The 27221-nt window shown below is 38.8% G+C and overlaps 1 protein-coding gene across 9 annotated transcripts in view; it reads left to right on the forward strand.

Moving 5' to 3' along the window:
* NSD3 (nuclear receptor binding SET domain protein 3) overlaps positions 1-27221 on the forward strand; it is a 111631-nt gene that overhangs the window by 14390 nt on the left and 70020 nt on the right. For all 9 annotated transcript variants that reach the window (XR_007514820.1, XR_007514821.1, XM_049865081.1 and 6 more), the window contains exon 2: positions 23388-24106. Coding sequence is in view for 7 of the 9 variants with exons in the window: in XM_049865081.1 (XP_049721038.1) it covers positions 23432-24106 (675 nt within the window). In the remaining 2 variants the exon portion in view is untranslated. The remainder of the gene's footprint in view (positions 1-23387; positions 24107-27221) is intronic.

Genomic DNA, 27221 nt, shown 5'->3' on the forward strand with positions numbered 1-27221 from the left:
TGCTTTATAGGAATGTTAGTGAAACTAAAGAAGACAAAGCGAGTGTTTGGAAATGGTTTCAGAAGAGCCTCCATATTTGGTTCCTGTTGCTAATGCAACAAATTACCGCAAACTTAATGGCTTTAAAAGCACAAATTTATTCTTTTGCAATTAAGAGGTCAGAAGTCTTAACACACGTCTCACTGGGCTAAAATCAGGATGTCGGCAGGGCTGTGTTCCTTTTGGAGTCTCTAGGGGTGAATATGTTTCCTTGCCTTTTCCAGCTTCTAGAGGCCATCCACATTCCTTGGCTCACGATCCCTTCTTCCATCATCAGAGCCAACAGCATAGCATCTTCAGATCTCTCTCTGACTCTGACCTTCCTGCTCTTCACTTATGAGGACCCTTGAGATTACACTGGGTTCACCCAGATAATCCAGGATAATCTTTCCATCTCAAGATCCTTAATCACAAACGCTAAATTCAGTTTGCTATATAAAATCCAAAAACCAACTCCACTGCCATTGAGTCGCTTTTGACTCAGTGACCCTTTAAGATAGAGCAGAACTGCCCTGTAGGGTTTCCAAGGCCATAATCTGTATGGAAGCAGACTGCCACATCTTTCTCTCGTGGAGCAGCTTGGGGTTCCAGCCGCCAGCCTTTCGATTAGCAGCTGAGTGCTTAACCACTGTGCCACCAAGGCTCATTTTTGCTATATAAAGTAGCATATTCACAGGTTCTAGGTAATCCTAGACACCTCTTGGGGAGGGGGCACATTATTCTACTACAGCCTTTATACAAATTGAAGGTGCTAGTTTATTAATTGTAATAATAGGGATGTTTTCTGAAGCAGTAAGAATTGTTTTTTCTAAGTTAATAGAAATGACATAAAAGTAGTTCAGTGGTCAGTGACTGTATAGCATGTGGTAAAGGTCATAAAGCAAGACTGCCTGGGTTTGAATCTTGGCCCTGCCACCTGTTATATGTGTGACAAGTCATCAAACTTTCCTCATCTAGAAAATGGAGATCCTAATGACCCACCTGTAAGGGTTTGTCTGAGGACGGCATGAGGTAATACTTGTGAAGCACTTGGAACGTCACATTGAAAGTGCTCAAGAGATTGCTTTAATTGAAATATCTTTATTTTCCCTTTGAAACTTCAGAGACATATGCAGATTAAATCTACATCAAAAAAAAAAAAGAACCAAACCCAGTGCCGTCGAGTTGATTCTGACTCATAGCAACCCTGTAGGACAGAGCGGAACTGGCCCATAGAGTTTCCAAGGAGCGCCTGGTGGATTCGAACTGCTGACCTTTTGGTTAGGAGCTGTAGCTCTTAACCACTATGCCACCAGGGTTTCCTAAATCTACACATATAGGTTAAAACCTGGCTGTATTCCGAGTTGTTGCAGGGTTTTTTTGTTTGTTTGTTTAACATTTTGAATACTCCGGAAAATGTGCCTATTAGCCAATAAAAACAGGGTACAAGCGGAATATTTCCTTAGTTTATAATTAATGAATTGCTTTTTTTCTTTTAGAGAAAAACTTTTAAACTAAGTATATGTTCATTATAGAATCTACAGAGAAGCAAAAGACAAAGCAAAAATAAGACAACAGAAATTACCCATAATCCTGTTCAAGATAGCCTTCCTTTACGTTTTAGTGAACATTGTTCTAGGGCAGTGGTTCTCAGCTTGGGGTGATTTGGCAGTGTTTAGAGACTGTCACAACTGGCGAGTGATGCTGCTGGCATCTAGTGGGTAGAGGCCAGGGATGCTGCTAAACATCGTGCACCAGACGTACATTGGCCACAAAGAAGTATCTGACCCTAAACAGTAGTAGTGCTGAGGTTGAGAAATGTGTTCTAGGGAATGAACTCACTGATAAGTGTGTTACCTGCTTTATCGAGTTCTCAGTCATCTCTTTGAATCATGGATCGCCTACCTCTTGCTTAGTGGGGTTACATAAATTCCAGACACTGAAGACCAAGTTTGATTTTGGTAACTCGTTTTGGCTCTTGAGAAATTTTAGTAATTTTAGAGATTGGTATGACACAACAGTTTGATGGGGTTTCCAAAACAGGTTTCACACTGAGATTGCATAATTTTAGATGATGAAGTTGGTCCTGTAGTGGCTAGTACTATGAGGTGGCTTTTGACAAAGCATGTTTTCTTGTGCCTTCATTATTTTGTTGGAAATGAAAAACGAGTAAAACAGCAGCAATTAATTTCCTTTTGTTTTTTTCTTAATGTTACTCAGAGATGCCACAGATACAGAAAGGCTTCTCATATAAATTGATTTTGTGTTTAGCATAGATTTTCTCTTAGTCTATGAATGATACAAAAAAGGAAGTCATTTTGTTACAGCTCCAGAGTCGTCTTATCATGCATTATGTTCGACAGTGAGAATGTTGTGTGACGGTTTCTCTTTCACCCCATTAGTAGTGACTGTAGCTTTTATCCACTGAAACAAAAGACAAAGCTTCATTTCATAATATACCCACTGTTTTGGAAAATATGAATCATAACATGTTGTCAATAGTTTATATATGCGTGTAGGATTATTATTAAATTCATGGTAGTGAGCTTCATATTAATTATGGTTATGTAAATGTTTAAAGTTTTCCTGGAAAAAATTTTTTGTAGTCAGCCTATGACTCTTTTGGGTGATGTGTTTTTAGTCTGTATTTCCAGCGCTGGATAAAATATCTTCTACTAATTTTTTTTTCTCTGATGGAGAGTACTTGCTAAAATAATAATAAAAAAAAAATTACTGAATTTTTGAAAAAGTTGGGGCAAATGTCATTTTGTTGTGTTTTCCCGCTAGTGAGCTGATTGATTGCCTGCTGCTGGTTCAGTTTTGTGTTGGACGTGTAAATAATCACACTGCAGATATTTTTAATCCTTATCCATGAACTCTTTGTTAGGAAGGAAAAGACAAATCTGTAGTCAGTTCTAAATGCGAGCTGCTAAGAAACAGCCTGTGTCTTTTCAGTATTAGTTATTTAATGGTATTGACATATATTTAAATTGTTAATTCAATCCTGTTTAAGATTGATTTGCTCTTTGATAACATACCAGGCACTGTAGATGGCTCTGGGGGTACAGAGATGAACTAATCCCATTTCTCAGCATAAACTTCCAGTCTTTCCATATTCTCTGACAGCTAAGCTATATTTATTTCCCTGAATTATGCAGCGTGCTTTCATTAAATGCTCACGATTGGTTTTGTAATATATCAAGAAATGCACTTCCAGTTATCTAGATCATGTGAAAGTTGCGATATTAAGAAACCAAAAATGTTTGTAACTGAAACTCTTTTGAGTGTTGATTTACTGTAGGTCTTTGGGAAGGAGCTTCTTTCCCTTCTACTACAGGTGGCCACTGTAAGTCGGAATGGACTCCATGGCAGCGATAGCAACACCATAGTTCAGGAGTTGTTTTCTAAGCTTAGAAATATCTGAGATTTTGCTGTATCCTCTTCCTGTTCCTGCATCCCCTAGCTCTCAACCCTGGATATTTTCCTTTGTCGTGCAAGGCACTTGTCCCTTTCTGTCAGCAGGGACTCTTGTCTTGCTGTCTGTAGTACCTAGAACTTGAGATAACATAGGCACTCAGAATGAGATGAATAAATGAATCTTATCAAGAGCAATTTCTTGACCTCATCTCCAGCACTTTCCCTTTATTGACTTTCTCTCTTCAGTAATAATGTAATCACATTGCAGGGATCTTGTCTGAGTTTTCATCCCTATAACTTTAGTCCCCAAGCCCATTGCCATCGAGTTGATTCCAACTCACAGCAACCCTATAGGACAGGGTAGAACTGCCCCATAGGGTTTCCAAGGAGTGGCTGGTGGATCACATGCTCAATAAATATTTGTGTATCAGGGAGGGTTGTCTGGGTTGGAGTAGGGATGACCTGGCTGTAACGTTTGGTCTCCTTCCCATTGTAGCAGCAGCAGAATGGGAAGGAAGGAGGAACTGCCATGAACCTCTGCCCAACCTTGTCTCAGCCTACAGAGGGCAATTAACAGACAGCAGCTGGTATCCAGAGTTGGTGTAATAAAGTATTTTACATTATTTCTTAGACAGATGTTTTGAGATCATGTTCACTTAAACACACACGCATATCCATCCATCCATACACATACACATGTACACCCACATCCTTCCTTAGGTCGAGACGGCCCTGTACACTGTATTAAGAGCCATGGTAGAAGTATAGGTAGGGTGCTATGCCAGCAGAAGGAGTTTCTTGGCCTAGCTTCAGAAGGTGTGCGAGGGGTGGTCTGGAAAAACTTTTTGGAGTATTTTATATTTTAACACATCTATATAGAATCTTTTTAAGAAAGTTATTGTGATGAAAATATACATAAGAAAACATTCGCCACCTCAGCAATTCTTGCATGTACGATTCAGAGACATTGAGCACATTCCTCAAGTTATGCATCTATTCCCACTCTCCTTTGCCAAATCACTCTGCCAGTGTTAACATAAACTCAGGGCCCCCTAAGCAGAAATTTCCCCTTCTTCCCTCCCTTCCCCCCGTAGTAAGCACTGATAATCTTTGGTTTCTATATATTTGCTTTTTTTGTATGAGTACGATCATACAGTATTTGTCCTTTTGTGACTGACTGATTTCACTCAGCATGATGTTTTCAAGGTAAATAGAATCTTAAAGGACGAGAGAAGATGGAGGAAATGCTAAAATGGTGGAGGGCAAGGCGGGGGAAACTGGAAGCAGCAGGACAGAAAGCTGGAGAAGTAGTCAGGGACCAAGTCATGAAGGGCCTGCTTTTTGGATTTTATCCTAAAGCGCTGGGGAGCCGTGGGAGGTTCTTAAATTGAGGGATTTTTTGTTTTGTTTTTAAGTACCGTCAATGCTGTAGAGTATGGATTGGAGGTGGACAAGATTAGAAGCAGGAAGAACAGTTAGGAAGTTGTTCGTCAAATCCAAATGAGAAATGATAAGGCAAAGCCACTGAACGTAGCAAGAACTGGGCAGATTTGGAAGAAAGTTGGAGGGTAGAACCCAGCTTTGTTTTATGTACTTCAGTTATCTTTTCCCAGTCTGAGGGCTTCTCTTTTCACTTGTTTATGGTGTCTTTTGGCATACCACTTTTTAAATTAATATTTTTCTCAATATTTCCTTTATGTTTTGTACTTTGTGTGTTGTTTAAGAAATACTTCCTCACCCTGAGTTCCTAAAGATCCCCTCCTGTTTTTGTTTTTTTCCTAAAAGCTTTTAAATTTTACTTTTTGTATGTGGTCTTTATGCCACCTGGAATTGGTTTACTGTACGGTGAGGATCTAACTGTGAAGAAGCAGTTGTCCCAGCACCATTCACTGAGTTGTCTCTCCTTTCCTCACTGATCTGCAGTGCTGTTTCTGTTGTATACCGAGTTCCCAGACAGGGTAGCCTGGGGTCTGTGTGTAGGCTCTCATTCTATTTCATTGTCTATCCCTTTGCCAGTGCCTCACCTTATATTACTTAGAGCCTGGTGGTGCAGTGGTTAAGCATTCAGATGCTAACCGAAAGGTCTACAGTTCAGATCCACCAGTCACTTCTTGGAAGCCCCATGGGGCAGTTCTACCCTGTCCTGTAGGGTTGCTATGAGTTGGAATTGACTCGACGGCAACAGGTTTGGTTTAATAAGTATAGAGGTTTTCTTTTTTTTAAAAAAAAACCACATTTAAAATGTGTAGACAAACCAGGAGTTCTTCGAGTGGATATTATAGACTTTATTGTTGAGAAGCATACATAAATGCTTCCTTGGTTTCCTGTAGAGCCTTCTTATTTTTTTATTGAGAGGGAATTCACATACCATGAAATTAACCGTTTTGAAGTGTACAATTCAGTGGTTTTTTAGTATATTCACAAGGTTGTACAGCCATCACCACTGTCTAATTCTAGAACATTTTACCACTCCAAGGAGCCCAGTGGCATAGTTAAGTGCTCTGCTGCAAACCAGAAGCTCTGTGGTTCGAACCCACCAGCTGCTCCATGGGAGAAAAATGTGACAGTCTGCTTCTGTAAAGATTACAGCCTTGGAAACCCTATGAGGCAGTTCTACCCTGTCCTTTAGGGTCACTATGAGTCAGAATCGACTTGACAGCAGCAGGTGAACGGGTTCATCACTCTGAAAGAAACATTGTGCCTGTTATCAGTCATCTTCCATTCCACTCTTCCCCTAGCCCTTGGCAGCCACTCATCTTTCTGTCTGGATTTGCCTGTTCTGGATGTTTCACGTAAATGGACTCATGTACTGTGTGGCCTTTGTGAGAATCTACTTTTATTTAAATTGAGTAAAAATAATAAATTACCAGGACATTCTATAGGATTATTGTGTCTTTAAGATAATACGACCACAAAAAAAAAAAAAAAACTGTACCTCAGTGGGGAGGTTGTTGTTCGTTGTTGTTAGGTGCCATCGAGTCGGTTCCGACTCATAGCGACCCTCTGCACAACAGAACGAAACACTGCCCAGTCCTGTGCCATCCTTACAATCGTTGTTGTGCTTGAATTCAGCACTTTGTTGCGGCCACTGTGTTAATCCACCTTGTTGGAGGTCTTCCTCTTTTCCGCTGACCCTGTACTCCGCCAAGCGTGTTGTCCTTCTCCAGGCACTGATCCCTCCTGACAACATGTCCAAAGTATGTAAGACACAGCCTTGCCATCCTTGCCTCTAAGGAGCATTCTGGTTGTACTTCTTCCAAGACAGATTTGTTCGTTCTTTTTTGGCAGTCTGTGGTATATTCAATATTCTTTGCCAGCACCACCATTCAAAAGTGTCAACTCTTCTTCTGTCTTCCTTATTCATTGTCCAGCTTTCACATGCATATGACGTGATTGAAAATACCATGGCTTGGGTCAGGTGCGCCTAAGTCTTCAGGGTGACATCTTTGCTCTTCAACAGTTTAAAGAGGTCCTTTGCAGCAGATTTGGCCGATGCAATGCGTCTTTTGATTTCTTGACTACTGCTTCCATGGCTGTTGATTGTGGATCCAAGTAAAACGAAATCCTTGACAACTTCAATCTTTTCTCCGTTTATCATGATGTTGCTCATTGGTCCAGTTGTGAGGATTTTTGTTTTCTTTATGTTGAGATGTAATCCATACTGAAGGCTGTGGTCTTTGATCTTCATTAGTAAGTGCTTCAAGTCCTCTTCACTTTCAGCAAGCAAGGTTGTGTCATCTGCATAATGCAGGTTGTTAATGAGTCTTCCTCCAATCCTGATACCCTGTTCTTCTTCATATAGTCCAGCTTCTCGTGTTATTTGCTCAGCATACAGATTAAATAGGTATGGTGAAAGAATATAGCCCTGACGCACACCTTTCCTGACTTTAAACCAATCAGTATCCCCTTGTTCTGTCCGAACAACTGCTTCTTGATCTATGTAAAGGTTCCTCATGAGCACAATTAAGTGTTCTGGAATTCCCATTCTTAGTAGGGAGGAAGAAGAGAAAATCACCAGTATTTATTTCTGTTTTGTTTTTATTGTTCAAGTACCAAATTCACATTTTATTTCTCCCTCATTTATTGAAAAGTCACCAATTTTATATCTTTGCTTACTTAATGAATAAATGTCATATGGCAAGTCCTGTTCTAGACGGGTAAACTCTGTTCATTTCTCCTAAGTTTATTTATATATACATGGAACAAGATTACTTTGATTGAGATATACGTTGTCAGTAACTGTATAAAAATGACATGATTTGCTTTGTATCTTGGTTGATAAGTGAGTAAAATCATGTGAAAGTATAAAGGAATATATTCTCTCCTGAACTGTGTATTTTTTAAAGCAAGTAGATTTTCCACTTTAACCCAGAAATTAGTCAGCAGTCTAGAGTTCTTTTTAAAAGGCTACCTTGGAAAGTACCTTTCAGTCAAGATACCCTGAGAAGGTTAACTAATACAGAACATTTATTTTACACACTAAAATTCTGTAAGCCCTTCGTGTCATTTGGAGAGTTGGTGTTTTGTTAGTATAATTGCTGAAAACAGTGCAGAAAAGAAAATGTTTTCCCCTAAATCATAGCCTTAAACTTTCAAAGAGTCCACCTTAACCAGAATGGTAGTAAAGCTCTTCAGATGATTCAGGATTTTGACCAGGAGCCTTTTCAAATGTTATAATTTTGACAGCCTCAAGTTTTTAATTTAAAAAGAAGTCATAGGAAAGCTAAGAATTCCTTAGGTACCTACAGAGTTAATGGGGTCCATGGTCACGTAAATGGTTAGCGTGCTTGGCTGCTAACCGAGAGGCTGGAGGTTTGAGTCCCCCCAGAAGTGTCTTGGAAGAAAGTCCTAGTGACCTGCTTCCAGAAGCAGCCCTGGAACCCCTGTGGCTGACAGTTCTGCTCTGACAGACGTGGCATCGCAGTGGGTCGGAGTCAGCTTGACAGCAGCTGGCTTGTTTTTTAAACTCATTTTATGGAATTAAATATTCTATAATGGCCTTAAAGTCCGAGCGGTCCAAGTGTGTATATTACCTTGGAAATTTAAACAAAACGCCCAAACTTCAGCCAGAAATAATTAGCCTCTTTTTATACTGTGGTTAAAACTTAAATGTATAGATATAACTACTAAGTGTATAACACTTGAGTGCTATTCAAAAGTACTTTATTTTTTGTGGATAAAATAGTAAATTTTGTAATTTGTTGTGTAGGGAACCAGGAGAATCTAAAGACAACCATTTCCATTTGTAATTTGTATTTCCTTGAGAAAAAATTTCAAGCAGGATCCATTTTGTTTGCAAGATTGACGTTGAATTATGCAGTCACTGTACCAAATTCAGTTATTGTTTTTTGTTTATAACAAGGGCAGCCTGTTAGATTAAAAAAAAAAAAAAAAGCCAAACCAGTTGCCATAAAGTTGATTCTGACTCATAGCGATTCTAGCTGCTTTTAGTGAATAAAAGGTAAACATTGTTACTTATTTCCTTTTTGGTGCTGTAGAGGTGTGGTCAGGTTCTTAGAACCAGGTGGTTGGTTTTCTTTTTTTTTTGCCCACCACCTCTCCTCACCCCTCTGCTTTTTGTTGTCGTTTGTTTGTTTTGTTTAGTTTCGTTTGTGAAGTTAAAATAGCTTTCAAAGAAAGAGTACTCTTCATTTTTGGTGTGATTTGCCTCCTATTTAGAGGGTTGTTGTTAGCTGCCGTCAGATGGCTTCGACTCAGGGCACAGCAGACCCACACGCACAACAGAACAGAATGCTGCCTGGTCCTTTGCCATCCCCATGATCGGTTGTAGGTCAGACCATTGTGATCCATAGGGTTTTCATTAGCTGATATTTGGACATAGATTGCCAGGCCATTCTTCCTAGTCCATCTTCGTCTGGAGGCTCCACTGAAACCTGTTCAGCATCATAGCAACACATAAACCTCCCCCAACAGAGAGGTGGTAGCTGCATAGGAGGAGCACTGGTTGGAATCGAACCTGGGTCTCCCTCACGGAAGGCAGGAATGCTGCGACTGAACTACCACTGCTTGCTCGCTCTCCTTTTTTTTTTTTGCTGAGTTATAAAGGTGTATGTTTGAGCTATTTATCCCTGCTTACTTCCAAAAAGGATGAGTGGCTTACAGTTTTAAAATAGATTTAAGAAAACAAAGATAATATGCCTCTATCATTTATTATTATATTACTGAAAATTAAATAATTTTGAAATTATGAAAGCCACAACTTGCAATACAAAATTAATAGTTTATAGTCAAAGGGTCACTCTGACGATATGATTAGATTAAAATATGAATAGAAAGCAGCACCAAAAAGAACAGAATCTCTTTTAAAATACTGGCATAAGGGGATCTTAGCATTCTTCTTACAGGTTAAGCATGTTTTCTCAAGGCTTTACTTTATAAAGGCTCTGGTGTCACTCTAGCAAATCCGTATACAGAAAATAATGGACTATATTCTTTCAAAAATTAACTTCCCCTCCCCCCATTTTCTTCTCGGTATAGATTTGGAAAAAAAATAGTAAAATGAAAATCTCCCTTGATCCTGTTACCCAGAGATCTTTACATTTGATTAGTGAGTATGAGTCATATTCTAAAGAGGCTTTTGGGGGGGTATGTGTATATGTATTAAGTTGATCTCAAATACAGGATTTGATTTTCAAATATTACATGTTAGAAATCAGTATATTAATATATTTAATAGCTTTCTTTTGTTAAACCTCAGAGAATCCATATTTAAGCTTGCCTTTATGTACTGCTTTTTGTTTTTTGGCTTTAAAACAAAATGAACCTCTAGTTTGTCAACATCTTGTGTCTTAAAAAAAAAATTGTGATGTTCTTGCTGTAGAAATTGCCAGGTTTTCAAGAAGCCAGCATGGTTGGTTCATGACTGTAGACTGTCTGCATGCACTCTATTCCTGTTACTATGGAAACACATTCAGACTGGATTTATCATAAACCTTGAGAAATGCTCCTTGCAACAGTTTACATAAAGAAACATCTGGGTCCCTTGTTTATCCTGGGGTAACGGAAGACCACCCTCTTCCTCTGTGCTCTGGAAATCATGTTATATTCTACCGTGTTTCTCTAGCTGTAGAATTCTAATGTGGAAGTATACAGTATGTGTAGTTTCTTAGTATGGTTGATTCTGTTTACCAGAACACCTTTGGAAAATAAAGATTGATGTTCATGTCGATTCATTTCACTATGAATATGAAAATTGTATTTTGAGAGCTTCCACATTCTGAATTTCAGATCTACAGTATTAATAAAAATAAGGTTTTAAATTATATTTTGATAGGAGTTTTTGGTACATTTTGGTCTTTGGTTGGGTTAATAGACTTCCCCCGAAAGTTCATTTGACTTCATGCCCGTCTCTTGGGACTTTAAACTTTGCAGGCAAGTCTAGCTCAGAACTAAGGAGAATCCCAGTATTGGCTGGGTAAAGCAGTTGTCAGTCAGATTTTGCTGAGGGTTTTACCTGCACAGGCTAACTGCGTTTATTAGTCTGAGTCTCCATGGGAAGATCTTCAATAGCTCTTTAAAGCATTTCATTTATATGTAATAACTCCTTTAAGTTTACACAATTCACTGTAAAAGATTTATTAAGCCCCTCCTGAAATGTGGCTTTGGGTGCTAAGATCATATATAAAGGAATAAATTACTTCCTGATCTTAAGAAAACTCACAAAAACAAATTGTTTTATGATTAATTCTAAGGGTGTCTTAGAAACACGGAGGAAAGTTACTCAGACTAGCTTAGAGCTTAAGTGACCACTTCTTGGAAATGATTTTCTGAGTACAAAAGATGGTTAACAGTCAACCAAAAAAAGCAAACCCGAAAAACAATAGGTACAAAGGGCACATTTGCCATATTGTTATTAGGTGCTGCTGAGTCAGTTCCAACTCATAGTTGACCCTATGTGACAGAGTAGAACTGCCCCATAGTGTTTTGTAGGTTTTGGAAAGAATATGGCCTGTTATTTTCTGTATATGGATTTATAGAAACCAGAGCCTCTATAAAAACTTGAGAAAACATGCTTAACCTATAAGAACGCTAAAATCCCTTTATGCCAGTGTTTGAAAAGAGACTCCTTTCCGGTGCTGCTTCCTATTCGTATTTTATTCTGATCATATCATCAGACTGATCCTCTGACTATAAGCTGTTGATTTTGTGTCGTACATCCAGACCAAAACAAACCTGGTGCCGTTGAGTCAATTCCGACTCATAGCAACCCAGTAGGACAGAGTAGAACTGCCCCATAAAGTTTCCCGGAATGACTGGAGGATTTGAACTCTTGATCTTTTGGTTAGGAGCCGAACTCTTAACCACTGCACCACCAGGGCTCTGTATTGCACATAGGGTTTTCTAGTTTTTATGGGAATAAGTCTCCAGGTCTTTCTCCTATGGAGCCACTTGGGTGGGCTCTACCCGTCAACCTTTCAGCTAGCAGCTGAGCTCTAACAGTTGCATCACCAGGGCTCCTTTCACATTTGGCACAGAAGATAACATAAGAAAGGTACAGCGGTATGAAGTCATAATGTATACAGTAATTCCCAGTAATTTGACATTAAACAAAACAAAAAACCCCACTGACGTCGAGTCATTTCCGACTCACAGCAACCCTGTAGGACAGGGTGGAATTACCCCATAGGGTTTCCAAGGCTGTAAACCTTGAAGGAAGCACACTTGCCACATCTTTGTCCGGCAGTGTAGCTGGGGCATTCGAACCCCTGACCTTTCTGTTAGGGACCGGGTGCTTTAACCACTGCATCCCCAGAGCCTCTAATTTGACATTACCAGAGTTCAAAGTGATTGGAGGTTGGAGAGGTAGATGGGGACCTTGCCTGGAGGGCCTTATGTGTTCTCTGTCTGGTAAAGTGCTTGGGCTTGTTCTAGGCAGTGTTGGGGTGGGGCACCATTAAAAGATTTTAATCAGGAAAGCCACATGATTAGGTTTACAAAATAAGTAACCTAGGAATGTATTTAAGGGATAGTTGGGTCTGAAAACAGAAATGGGTAATTTATATGACACCTTAGAACCACTTCTGATCCCTAAAGATCTAAATCTACGTGAAGAATTTTGTAGTATAATAAATACAATGTTTTCCTTTTGTTATTGAGAAGAGGCTGATGTTTAAATATAGAAAAATGAGCATATAAGTTTACAAAGTAGAATCCAGCGATATGTAGGTTCTACCAAAGAGAATTGTTCATCTTAAATTATTCAAACTGTATGTTAAACAGGTATTTATAGACTCGAGCTGTTCCTTTAAAACAGGTGACATGATTCCTCTCCCCTTATTTATTTTTTGCTCTTCCCAGATTTAAGGTTTCTGTAAACTTTTCTATTATCTCTCCCACCATGAATAAGTTGGTAAATAAGTAAAAAGCCTGAAAGCTTTAGCTGATAATGTTTAACTTTCTCCCCTTTTAAAACTGTCAGTGGACAGCTTCAATGAAATTAAGGGAAAAGTCCTCATTGATTGATTTAGTTTATTTATTTATTTTTTGACCCAGAAGAATTGGTCAGAAGAAAAGTCCAGCAGAAATTAGTGTTTTCTTGTGGTGATTTAATTCATTTGGAATTAAAGATTAGAATGGGTTAAAAACTAGAATCCTTACTTAGTCTCTTACCAAATTGTTAACTCTGGGGAGTGGGAGTGGGGAGCTGTGAAGTGTGTTTTGGCTTTGGTTTGATTTTGCTGGTATTCACTTCACGTGCTTAGGGACTGTAGGAAATGAGCCTACTTGTTAAGAGCCAGTGCGTGGAGCACAGGGCCTGTGTTGGAAGCCTTCGTTTACTACAGGTGTGACTGTGGGCAAGTTACTTAATCATGCTGGCCTTGACTTTTGTTTGTAAAATGGGGATAGTAATACTTCCTCAGAAGGGTGTTCATAAGGAGCCCTGGTGGCCCAGTGGTTAAAGTACTTGACTGCTAACCGAAAGGTCAGCAGTTTGAACTTACCAGCAGCTCCATGGAAGGGTGATGTGGCAGTCTACTTCCTTAAAGATTTACAGCCTTGGAAACCCTGTGGGGCAGTTCTACTCCGTCCTGTAGGGCCGCTGTGAGTCACGTTCAACTTGACACAGTGGGCTTTTGGAATACTGATGCATGGTAAGCTCTCAAACATTAGCAGCATTATTATTATTACTTTAGTAATAAAAACTAAAAACATAACCATCTTTATCAGGGATCTTTAAAGGACAAAGATGTTGAACTTTTGGTGGCTTGTACTGAGTGGTTTCAAAAGCAGTGGATGAAAAACACCTCACTTCCACATCCTCCCTGCCTTTCGTGGCTTAAACGCCTCCTGCATAGTATTGTTCTTTTCTCCTCAACTGTCTGTTGTAATTGTAGTGGCAACGCAATTTAATTCTTAGTCACCTTCTGTTTCACATTGTTTACTATTTTATAAGTGTTTATCTTGTTTTAATAAATACATTGTAAGTGCCCTGGCCAGAGATCATGTTTTTCATAGGTTCTGTGTCCAACATAGCACTGAGTGATAATAATAGCTAACTTGTTGAGCTCTAACTATATGCCAGGCACTTGTAAGTGTATTTCGTGGATCAACTGTTAATTCTTACAACAACCATATACAAGCGTGCACAGTTTCTGGATAATGAAACTGAGGTTTAGGGAGATTGAATAAGTTGCCTGACGCAGCTAACAAGCCTCGGACGGGTTTGAACCCAGCAGTTGGGTTCTGAGCTTGTACTCTCAACCACAGTGCTCACTAGACAGCATCCTAATCCCCCAAGGTCTTAAGCATTATATCTTTTTTTTAATTACCAGAACCATTTTCTTGATTATATTATTAGGATATTGGAGGCAAAATATGAAAAAAAAGTTGCCCTGTTTACTCTTAGGCTTTCTAGAAAATATAACAATGTGGATCATTTAGCTTAGTTGGTCAGAATAACGTTGCCAAGATTTATCGCAGGTTCTTATGCCTTAGGAAGCAGTAGCTTTTTATTTTCAGTGCTCCTACTGTACATACCTCAGCCAAATTATTTGTTTTTATTTTTCCCCAGTTTTTTATTTTTAAAAATTTCCAACTTTCAGAAAGGCTGAAAGAATGTCAGTACTTAGATGAAACAATTGTTAATATTTTGCTTCATTTGCTTTAGGTATATGTATTTTTTTATTCTGAACCATTAGGAGTTGTAAATGCTATGACACTTTATCTCTAAATATTCCAGCATGGATCTCCTAAGAATAAATACATTTTCTTATATAAACACAACTGTTATCATGCCCTTGATAATCGACAACAGCTCTGTCGTTTAACAGCCAGTCCATATTTAAATGCCGCCAGTTGTCTCTAAATGTCATTTTTATACTATATGATTTTATTTATTTTGTTGTTATTGTTGAGAATGCACAGCAAAATACACCAATCCAACAGTTTCTACTTGTGCAATTCAGTGGCATTGCTTCCATTCTTGGAGTAGTGCAACCATTCCCACCCTCCTTCTTTGAATTGTTCTTCCCTCGTTGACGTAAACTCACTGCTCCCTAAGGTTCCTGTCAGATCTTTCTAGTTGCTGTTGTCAGCGTGATCCCATATAGATAGTTCTTAAGAGCACATAATGCTTAAGGCAGACGTTTTTTACTGGTTAAGCAATTGACCTGATGGCAGTGGGTATTGTTTGGTTTTAAGAAGACTTCAGGGTAAATTTTTGGTTTAAGATTTAAAGATTATCTCAGGGCAATAGTTGCAGGGGTTTTCCAGCCTTTGTGGCTTCAGGAAGCCTGGAGCCATGGGAATTTAAAATCCTATTCTGCATTTTCTCCCTTTTGATCAGGATTCTTCTATGGAATCTTTGATCAAAATGTTCGGTAATGCTAGCTGAGCACCATCCAATTCTTCTGGTGTCATGGCAAAGGAGGCAGTTGTTCATGGAGACAGTCACACATTCCGTGTCCTTCTCCTATTCCTGACTCCCTTTCTTTGTCTGTTGGTCCGGGTGAGTAGAGACCAATTGTTGTGCCTTAGATGGCTGCTTGCAAACTTTTAAGACCCGAGATGCTATGCATCGAATTAGAAATATTTCTGTCACTATTAGTACCTCTTTTCCCCCTCCCCCCACCCCTGGTAACTGCTAATAAACTTTGGTCTCTATACATGTGCCTTTTCTTGTCTGTTTATATAAGTGAGATCATACAATATTTGTCCTTTTGTGGCTGACTGATTTCACTCAGCATAGTGTCTTCCAGCCCCATCCGTATTAATAGCGTGTATCAAGACTTCATTTCTCCTCCTGGCTGAATAGTATTCCATTGTATGTACGTACCACATTTTGTTTATCCATCTATTGATGGGCATTTAGGTGGTTTCCACCTTTTGACTAATGTGAATAGTGCTGCAGTGAACATTGTTGTACAAGTCTCTGAGTCTCTGCTTTCAAGCCTTGGATATATACCGAGGAGTGGAATTGCTGGGTCACATGGTAATTCTATTTTTAGTTTTTTGAGGAACCACCACATTGTTTTCTACAATTGCTGTACCATTTTGCATTCCCACTGGCAGTGGGTAAGGGTTCCAATTTTCCCACATCCAATATGCCTTTTTTATCTGTGTGTGTTTAAATCCAGGGTTCAAAGTTCATGCATTGCTTAGGTTGTTAAATCTTTTTTTGTCTCTTTTAATCTGTAGTAATCGCCCTCTCCCCCCCTTTTTAAATGACATTAGCTTTTTTGAAGCACCCAGGCCACTTTCTTAGGGAATGTCCCATCTTCTGGATTTGTCTGATTATTTCCTCATTTTGAGATTCAGTTTAAATATTGAGAAGAATACTTCAGAGATGGTGATGTGATAATGTATCTCATCATGAGGTACGTAATGCCAGGTTGTCCCACTATTGATAATGCCACATTTAAGGAGTTCTTTAAACTGGTGACTGCCAGACCTCTCCATTGTCCATATTTTGTTTATAATTAGTAAGTAATCTGTGGGGTAACAGATATTTAAACTGTCATTTCTCGTGTCTCATTTTTTGCTCAACAACCTTATAGTGAGTCCCCGTTTTCTACAGATGAATGTAAGAATATAAGAATGTTCTTGCCGTTATATCCTTGATATAACCCTTTTTGTTAGATATGTGTTTTGCAAATACTTTCTTCCTGCCCATACCTGCCTTTCTGTTTTCTTAATGGTCTTTCGAAAAGCAAAAGTTTTTAATTTTGAAGTCTGTATTATCAGTCTTTTTCTTTTGTAGTTCATGGTATTTGTGTCCTGTTTAAAAAATCTTTTGCCGAACCCAGTGTAGTAAAGATTTTCTCCTGTGTTTTCTTCTAAGAATTTTATAGTTTTGGCTTTTATATTTAGGTCTGTGAACTATTTTTAGGTTTTTGTGTGTGTGTGTGTGCATGTGTGTTTGTGTGTACCCAGTACCCAGTGCCGTCGAGTCGATTCCAACTCATAGCGACCCTGTAGGACAGAGTAGAACTGCCCTATATGTTTGTGTGTGTATAATGTAAAATAAGAGTTAAAGTCCAGCCTCATTAGTTGAAAATATTATCCTTTCCCATTGCATTACCTTGCTGCCTTTGTGGAAGATCATTTGACCACGTAACTGTGATTGTTGATGTTTTATTTACTGGTTTGTTTATTTAGCAGACAAATGGAGGCATATTAGTTATGAGCTCCTTGAGACAAGGATTCTTTTATTAGTTTATTAACTGAACAATATTGAATGTCTAGCATTGAATAAGACACACTTGGTTCCTGCTCATACAGAGCATGCAGTTGAGTAGGGGAAACAAGTGAAAAATGCGAACACATATTTGTATAATTACATATTGTCGTAAATACTGTAAAGGAAAAAAAAAAGCCTTAGTGAAGAGAATGAGCAGGGGACTTGGGAAGGCCTCTCAAGGGATTACGTGTGTTCTAGGTAGTGGCAGCAGCACATGTGAAAATGCTGATTGCAAGAAGGAAGTTGGCACATTTGAGAAACTGAAAAGAAGCCAGTGTGGTTAGAGAGCAGTGAGTGCCTCAGAGAGTGTTGTTAGATGGTTTCAGAAATGTAAGCTGAGGCCTGCCCATGCAGAGGCTTGCTGAGTATGATAAGTAGTTTGGAGTTTATTTGTGTACAGAGTATGGGGAAACAGACTATAGTAGGCAGGAGAAGAAACATGGAGACTGAGAAGGTAGCTATGAAGCAGACTAAGTGGGATTTTGTTATGGCTTGGACTGGAGAGAGGAACCGAAGAGATGGAATGAAATAAACAAATTTGAGCTTCATACTTTTGAGACAGAACTTAGGCGATTTATCCATGGATGAGATACAAGTGGGAGTGAGAGAAAGGGGCGATGTATCAGATGATTTCCAGGTTTTGGGCTTGGGCAGCTGGACAGATGGAGGTTCCATTTTTTTCAAATGGGGAAGACTGGAGGAAGGACACTTTTAAGTAGAACAAAATTTAAAAGTTCATTATTAGGCATTTTTTTTCTTAGTTTATTTCTTATTTATTTATTTTATCGTACTTTAGATGAAGGTTTACAGAACAAACTAGTTTCTAGTCAAGGAGTTAGTAAACACATATTGTTATATGACATTGGTTAACAATCCCACGATATGTCAACATTCTCCCTCCTCAACCCTGGGTTCCCTATTACCAGCTTTCCTGTTCCCTCCTGCCTTCCAGTCCCTGCCCCAGGGCTGGTGTACCCCTTTAGCCTTGTCTAAACATTGCTTTCTTTAATACTTCCTTCATTCCTCTCTGGTTAAGAAATTACTACAAGGCTAGAGAGACAGTGGTTTCAGGGCTTCGAAGAGTGCTTTGGAAGAATTAGGAGATTCTCTTTGAGCTCTGGAAATTCGCAGTGACTTAATCCCACTCTCCTTTCTGATGGTGACTTTGGATGACCTCGAGCCATTTCGCTGGGCTTAAGAACCACAAGAGCTGCCGAGATGTTGGTCAGTCTCCTTGAACGCATAAATGTGCTATTCCCGAGTCCTGAGGTTTCAGAGAAGCACAAGGCGAGAGGATTTTTTTTTTTTTTTTGAAAGTGGAATGATATTGCCGACTCCTTTTTATTTCCTTCCATTTTCTGAGTTGACTGCTATTAGATTGTTTTTGATTTCTGTACTCCTCAAGTCAGTCGTTTTTTGTGTTGATAGAAGTTTCAGGACCTCTTTCCTTTTCTTTGCTTCCCCTATTTCTTTGTTCACTCAACAAATGTTTGTAGCGGTCTGAGGATGTGCCAGGCACTTTTCTAGACTCTGAGGATACAGCAGTGTCTAGACAAACATCCCCATTCTCATGGAGCTGATATTCTAGTGTAGGTGGAGGCAGATTATAAACAAAGAAACAAATAAATAAATACACAGAGTGTCAAATGCAGTAAGTGTTCAGCAAATAGCACAAACAGCATGTGCAAAGGCCCTGAGGCAGGTGCATGTCAGATGTGTTTAAGCATCAGCCAGAAGGCCAGCATGGATGCAGCTGAGTGAGTCAGGAGCACTGGGAGATGAGGTCTGAGAAGTCATGGGGAGCCATGGAGGGGATGCGGCTTTAACTCTGAGGTGGGAGCCAGAGGACGGTTCGGAGCAGAGCTGGGCACGGCATTATTAGGCATTTTAAGATGCTTGTAAGGTACGAAGGGAGCTGCCAAACAGGCTTTTGTAGATTACAAGAATGGAGCATATTGGAAAAAAGTGGGCAGTTTGGATAATTTTCAAGTTATGAGGCAGCTACCATGCCAGGAGCACTGTATTGTAGTTAGAAGATCTGAGTTTTACTCTTCTGTTCCACTTTATTGGCTAAAGGGCGGTAAAAGTGACTAAAGGTGAATCATTTGATCTTTTTGAGCTCCACTCTTTCTCATTTATAAAATGGGAATAATGTTTTGCTTCATAGGATTAAACTAAGTGTAATATATGAGCGAGACCACATTTTATGGATATTTGGTCCAGTGAATACTCAGAAAAGTTCATTTGTGCACATGTAGTTTTGGTTGATAAGAAAGCGTCAGATTATGGAAAACCTTGAAATGCATGGGGGGGATTTGGTGTAAGAGAGAGCATTAGAGTTGCTTAGTAGGGGAACAGATTTGTCGAAGCTCCATTTTAGGAAGCACCATCGTACTGCTTTGCAGGAAGAAGCTGGAGGCAAGAAATAACTGAAAAATTGGTTGTTGTAGGCAAGGGTGGATGTTGACTTGGGGGTAGAAATGAAAGAACAAATCAGAAGGATTTCAAAAGGAGAAACTACAGTTTGCTCAACAACCAGTTTTATGACTTGACAGAGAGGTTTTCTAACCTGGGAAGCTAGAAAAATGGTATGGGAAATGACAAATTTGGGATAGTTGAAAAAGCTGAGATAGGGAAGGGATGGTATGTTCAGTTTTGACTATATGATTCTGTAAGTTATGGTACGATTGTCCTTAGGTAGTTGAATATTCTCTGATATTGGGGTATTATGGAAAAGAGCACAGGATTGGAAGTCAGGAGGCTGATTCTTTTTCAGACTTCATCACTAATTAGCTTCGTGGTCTTGGGAACAGCAGCATCTCAAGGGTGCACTGTACTTAAATGAAGCTAACACCTGTCCTGTCAGCCTTACAGGGTTGTTTTAGGATCAAATAAGAATGTGCATGAAAATACTCTGTGGTTGGGAACTCCTATATAATTGTAAAATAGTAATATATTTCCTTTCTTAGTTCAAATTAAAATGTAATATTTGGTCCTAGGGCTGGGGAAGAGAGGAAAAGAGGGAAAATATCAAACTTCTTGAAGGTTTGTGTTTGGAACTAAATAAAAACATCAGAAACCTCAGTCTGAATGAATATATTTGCCTGAAAACCCCTGTAGACTATAATTTGGGAAACTAATCTGGAAGCTGGTCTTGTATATGACAGTTATGTAAACCAAAAACACAGGTTGCGTCTTGTTAGATCTCAGTACTTAACTTGCCTTCAACTTAGAAATATAAATGAAAACATTTGAATTTTACCTATTAGTTGTTCCATGTGTGTTACAGAATTTTAGAACATTCCCTCTTATGTCTGTTGCTATGAGCTATACATTTTTGCCAAGGGTCAAATTAGGGTACTATTTTAATTCTTAAGCTATATAGAGAAAAATGATCCCTATAACATTTATCAGTATTGACCAACCAAACCAAACCCGTTGCTGTCGAGTCAGTCCTGACTCATAGTGACCCTATAAGACAGAGTAGAACTGCCCCGTAGGGCTTCCAAGGAGTGGCTGGTGGATTCTAGCTGCCGACCTTCTGGTTAGCAGCCTTAGCTCTTAACTGCTGTACCACCAGGGCACCTTATCACCATTAACAGTATGGTATACTGGTTCAGAGCACAGACTCAGGAACCAGACCGGGGGTTGAATCCCAGTTCTACCCAATTAATTCCTAGCCCTCGGGTAGGTCATTTAACCCCTGTGTGCCTCTGTTTTCCCACCTATAAATGGAAAATAATATCTACTTGATGATTGTTGGGAGGATCAAATATAGCCCTATATGTAAAGCAGAGTCCCTGGGTAATGCAAACATTTAACGTGCTCAGCTGCTAAACAAAAGGTTGGAGGCTTGACACCATCCACAGGTACCTTGAAAGAAAGGCCTGGCAATCTACTTCTGAAAAATCAGCCATTGGAAACCCTGTAGAGCACAGTTCTACTCTGACACACATGGGGCTGCTATGAGTCGGAATTGACCTGACAGCAACTGGATTAACCGGTATGTGTGAACACTTAGAGTGGTGCCAAGCACATACTAAGCACTATTTAAGTGTTAGTGGTGGTTATTATGTTATTTTGGCAGTGGCCAAGGAATAAAGTACATGACAAGAGAAACAAATCCTTCTCTTGGAACTGATAGCTGAGGGAAACAAGTGGTATAGTGGTAAAAAATCAGGGACTTTCGAGTCAGATGTGTTTGGATTCTTATCCTAGTTCTACTTCTTCTTTGCTTTGTGGTTTAAGCAGACCATTTAACCCATCTAAAGCTCAGTTTCTTTTACCTGTCAATCAGGAAATCATTATACCTATCTTGGAGAGTTGTGAGGATTATATGAGATAATGTATAAAATGCCTGACCCAAAGTGGAGGCTGAGAAAATGAGAGTGCTCTCATTTCCCCTCCCACTGTCCTCCCCTGCTGAGCATGTTTGATTTTTTGTATGCTCTGTTATTCATTTGCTTTCAATTTTAGAACTAAAATTCTTTCCATTTGCTAACAGAATAAACAGCAGCTGTTTAATTGGATACACCGTGCAAAATGTATTGTCAGCTTGTGTTTCCCCCTTCCCTTTGCTGTTTTGAGTTACTTGTTTTATTATCACTATCGTAACTCTTGCTAAAACCAAGATGACTGACATTATTCATCAGTCATAGAATTGAACTGGGCTGTAGCTTCGGAATCCTCCTTCACAGTATTCCAGGCAGCTGTTGTTACAGGAGTGAAAACCTTTCTGCCGTAGAGCTTTCTGTTAGAATGGAATTATCAAAATATCTGGACTGTCCATTAAGCCGCTGTCTTGAGATGTGGACTTGGCAACCCTTATGACAAGACGGTGTGGTCTTGTAGCATTTCCTGATAGATGCTTATCTATATCATCATAACATTGTTACATAATGTGGGCAAATTAGGGCACCTTATAGCAGAGGTGTGGGAATTATAAGAGGGAATGCAGTGATTCCCAACCACGAGTGTGCATCCGGATCAGCTGGGATGTGGTGTTAATACTCATGCCCCAGGCCTTATCCCAGATTTACTAAATCAGAATCTTGAGGAGATAGACCCTGACGTGTGTATTTTCTAAAAACGCCCAGATGATTCTGCTATAGATACTACTGGTTAAAAACAACTGGATTCTGGCAAGTGTGTAGAGAATCAGACGCCCTGATACACTATTGGTATGCATGTCAATTGGTACAGCACATCTTATAGAACAGTTTTGAGGTATCTAACAAAATGTCAAATTGGACTTATGAGAATACATATATGCACAAGGGTATAGTTTCAAAACGGTTTACTGTAGACCTGTTATAATATCAAATAATTGTGAACAACTGAATGATTATCAGTATACAAATGGTTAAATATATTATGGTAGATACCCCAGTTGTTTGGAAACCCTGGTAGTGTAGTGGTTAAGTGCTACGGCTGCTAACCCAAGGGTCGGCAGTTCAAATCCGCCAGGCGCTCCTTGGAAACTCTACGGGGCAGTTCTACTCTGTCTTACAGGGTCGCTATAAGTCAGAATCGACTCGATGGCTCTGGGTTTGGTTTTTTTTTTTTTGGTTTACCCCAGTTGTTTACTGTGCAACCATTTAAAGAATGATGTGTATGCAAGCTGATATAGAATGATATCTAGGATATATTGTTAAGTTAAATAAGCAAATCATAGAATAAAATTTATTTTCTGTGTAAATACACAGAAAAAGATTTGGAAAGATTTGGTTATCTGTGGCATAGCAGACTAGGAATGGTGGAGTGGGGAGAGGAATAGGCCTTTTTACTTTTGTATTTAAAATATTTGCAATGAGATTTTATATCATTTTTGTAATTAAAAAAAAAACTGGACAAAACATGGATAATTTAAAGGAAGCTTATATGGAACCTAATTTATATATGTTGAGACACAGCTTATTTTGCAAATACCAGTTTTAACCTGAAACATATAACCTTTAACTTGGGAAACAGAAATGTCAAGCTATTTTGCCTTTTTTCGAAGAGGATAAAATGTTTTTGCCAGAGTTGTTGTGAAAGTAATTACGAGTTTCAAACAGATAAGCATGTAAGATAAAAGGTATTTAGCTTGTGTCAGAATTGTATTGGTTACTTTGTTTGAGAAATATTTAGTGCCTGTGCACATCTGGATATGAAAATTGGGTTCAGAACATTTTAGATGAATCCTTTTTCATTTGACTAACTGGTAGTCTGTAAGGATATTAACACCTTTTAATCCTCTCTTTTAAAATTTTAGGCCCGATGAGAGAAAGGGAAAATTAAGGATGCTGGAGCAGAACAATGGATTTCTCTTTCTCTTTCATGCAAGGGATCATGGGAAACACAATTCAGCAACCACCTCAACTCATTGACTCCGCTAACATCCGTCAGGAGGATGCCTTTGATAACAACAGTGACATTGTTGAAGATGGTGGCCAGACACAGTATGAAGCTACCTTGCAGCAAGGCTTTCAGTACCAACCTACAACGGAAGATCTTCCTCCACTCACAAATGGTTATCCACCATCAATCAGCATGTATGAAACTCAGACCAAATACCAGCCATATAATCAGTACCCCAATGGGTCAGCAAATGGCTTTGGTGCAGTTAGAAACTTTACCCCCACTGACTATTACCACACAGAAATTCCAAACACAAGACCACATGAAATTCTGGAAAAACCTTCCCCCCCACAGCCACCACCTCCTCCTTCGGTACCACAAACTGTGATTCCAAAGAAGACTGGCTCACCTGAAATTAAACTGAAAATAACCAAAACTATCCAGAATGGCAGGGAATTGTTCGAGTCTTCCCTTTGTGGAGACCTCTTAAATGAAGTACAGGCAAGTGAGCACACAAAGTCAAAGCATGAAAGCAGGAAAGAAAAGAGGAAAAAAAGTAACAAGCATGACTCATCTAGATCTGAAGAGCGCAAGTCACACAAAATCCCCAAATTAGAACCAGAGGAACAAAATGTAAGTTGAAACATCTTTTTGAAAAATTTTGTAATCTTTCACATTTATAGGAAGTCCCAAAAGACCTTTTCAGTTTTTATCTCTTCAGATATAAATATTTTCTGATAATTTCTTCTAATCCTTAGCAAGGTGCTTGGGATATTAGAATTGGTACTGAGTCAGTATTTGTTGAATAGATTAATGGACATCATTAGAGTTAAGAAATACTTTAAAAACCTGTCACATTAGGAATCTTGCTGCATGTTTCTTTGTTCTGATAGCCTTCATTATTCTTACTTGCTTAAAATCAGTTCCTGGTTTTTGAAGATGAAGATGGAAGACAAAGAGAAGATGGTTAATTATATTGGTTTTTTAAAATTATTATTATTTTAGATCAGCTTATTTGCCAGTATAGCTTAGATTTAACACTCATTGCTAATGTGTTCATTACAAAATAACCTGAAGTAATAGAGGAAATCTTTTCATTAAAATCAGGTTTAGTACTTATATATATTGATTAAAACTTCAGATGCGGTTTTTATAAAAGTCATCCTTTATAGGTAACTTAAAGTGCATACTGCTGAATTTTTTAATATCTGGGGGTTCAGTCTGACTTGCTTAATAATAATAATAGTATTAGCATATAACAAATCAATCGTATCTTGAATGAAGAGCCTTTAGTTGGTATTCTCATACATTATATGAATTGCAGATGTTTTCTAGACATTTAATTTGGGAAGAAAAAAATAAATATGTTTTTCTGACAGTTGCCTGCTTTTATATCTGGAATGCCTGCATATGTTAATTTGTTATCTTCTGTTTAAAGAAATATTTGCTTCTTACCAACTCACCTTTTTTTGTGTGTTTGTTAATAAATTCCACTATGTCATATAACTCAAATGTGATCTTTTTCTAGAGTAAGGGTCACAATGGTTCTAGACTCTCACAAGTCTCAGTGTGCCATTTCAATGTGTTTCCTCATTTTTCCATAGTTTTCTTTTTATTCGTTTAACAAATATTGACTACCTAGATGTGCCAGGCACTGTTCTAAGAATTGAAGGTATGGCAATGAATGAAAAGGAAAGTGTGCTTATATTCTAGTGAGAGGAGCCAGAAAATACATACATACATATATACACACACACACCTACATACGTAAGCTCATCTAGTATCAAGTGTTACGAAAAAAATAAAACTGGGTAAAGAGAAAAAGAGTAAACCAGGGTACTTTAGCTATTCAGGTGTCATAGTTCTGCTTCCGTGAATTAAGGCTTGGGAACTGAATGACTTCTGAAATGCTTTTTAATTTCTTATGCCATTTATTAAGTACCCCCCCCCCCGCACACATATATGCACACACACATAAGACCTAGCTCATGTGAGTATCTTGTATTGACTGTTATTGAGTAAATGAATTAATAGAAGGAGAGAAATTGTGTTTTGCGCTCCAGATACATTCATTGTGATATTTCTTTCCTACAACTGCAATGGAGAGATACAAGGTGCACTTTGCCCTTTGGGAATCACAAAATGCATAAAACTTAAATTCGGTATTAACTTAACTAGTTCCTGAGAATGGTCGATCTTGCTTTTGCTCTGGAGAATCCGGCAAATAGGAGAATATCCAGTTTTACTTATTAGGCTAGACTTTCTGCCTTTATTGATAAAGTTAGTTAAAAATATATCTCAAAATAGAAAAAGGATTGGAAGCAGTTAGAGGCAGGATAAAAAGTCTGTTTATTTTTCATATCTGCTTTCTGCTTATCAGGGCAATGATATTTCTAGTAGTCATGTGCAATGAGATTTAAAGCCAATTCTGTGTTTAATGGTTATCTGCTATGCCTGGCTGTTTGTGTCACTTAAACCTTTAGTTAACTGTTACACCCAGGGATTAGAATACTTAGATATAATGTAAGAATTTTGGTTAATTTTGTTTTCTAGTCAATTATGCTGGGCATAATTTATTGTTTGCTTATTTAGAATCTTACCACATCTTGGAGTAAAGGAACATCAATTTTGATTGAAGATACAGATGTGGAAAGTGGCATTGATTGCTCTGAATATGACTAAGACCATTGTCTGGAAGTTGAGTTTTGAGGGAAAAATCCAGTATTTTTTCCTTGTCATTTCTTTCTTCCTCTTATTCTCTTTCTTACTTCTTTTCCTCTACTTCCTTTCTTCCTCTCCTCCTCTTCCTTTCAGAAAGTAAAGTGACAAGCTAAATTCGTGTTAGTTGAATTTTGATTAACTAAAATTTTATCATACATGGGGGCAATTACCAGTTTAAGAGATGGGTACCATAAAAGTCTTACTCCGCTCTGACAAGGGTGCATTAACGCTAGAGTGCCCAAGGCTCTTGCTTTGTTGTTAGTGTCCTGCTGTTGCTCTACAGATGACCAGTGATGTGTACAAATTAATCTGTATTGCAATCTTAACATATTTTAAAAAATTTTTTTATTGTGCTTTAAGTGAAAGCTTACAAATCAAGTCAGTCTCTCATACAAAAATTTATATATACCTTACTTATGTGCTCCTAATTGCTTTCCCCCTAATGAGACAGCCCGCTCCTTCCCTCCACTCTCTCTTTTCGTGTCCATTCCACCAGCTTCTGACCCCCCTGCGCTCTCATCTCCCCTCCAGATAAGAGATGCCAACATAATCTCAAGTGTCTACTTGATCCAAGAAGCTTATTCTTCACCAGCATCTTTTTCTATCCTATTGTCCAGTCCAATCCCTGTCTGAAGAGTTGGCTTTGGGAATGGTTCCTGTCTTGGGCTAACAGAAGGTCTGGGGCCCATGAACACCGGGGTCCTTCTAGTCTCAGACCATTAAGCCTGGTCTTTTTATGAGAATTTGGGGTCTGTATCCCACTGCTCTCCTGCTCCCTCAGGGGTTCTCTGTTGTGTTCTCTGTCAGGGTAGTCATCGGCTGTAGCCGAGCACCATCTATTTCTTCTTGTTTCAGGGTGATATAGTCTCTGGTTTATGTGGCCCTTTCTGTCCTTGGGCTCATAATTACCTTGTGTCTTTGGTGTTCTTCATTCTCCTTTGCTCCAGGTTGGTTGAGACCAGTTGATGCATCTTAGATGGCCGCTTGCTAGTTTTTAAGACCCCAGATGCCACTCTCCAAAGTGGGA

The sequence above is a fragment of the Elephas maximus genome, chromosome 22, assembly GCF_024166365.1.
Source record: "Elephas maximus indicus isolate mEleMax1 chromosome 22, mEleMax1 primary haplotype, whole genome shotgun sequence".
NCBI lineage: Eukaryota > Metazoa > Chordata > Mammalia > Proboscidea > Elephantidae > Elephas > Elephas maximus.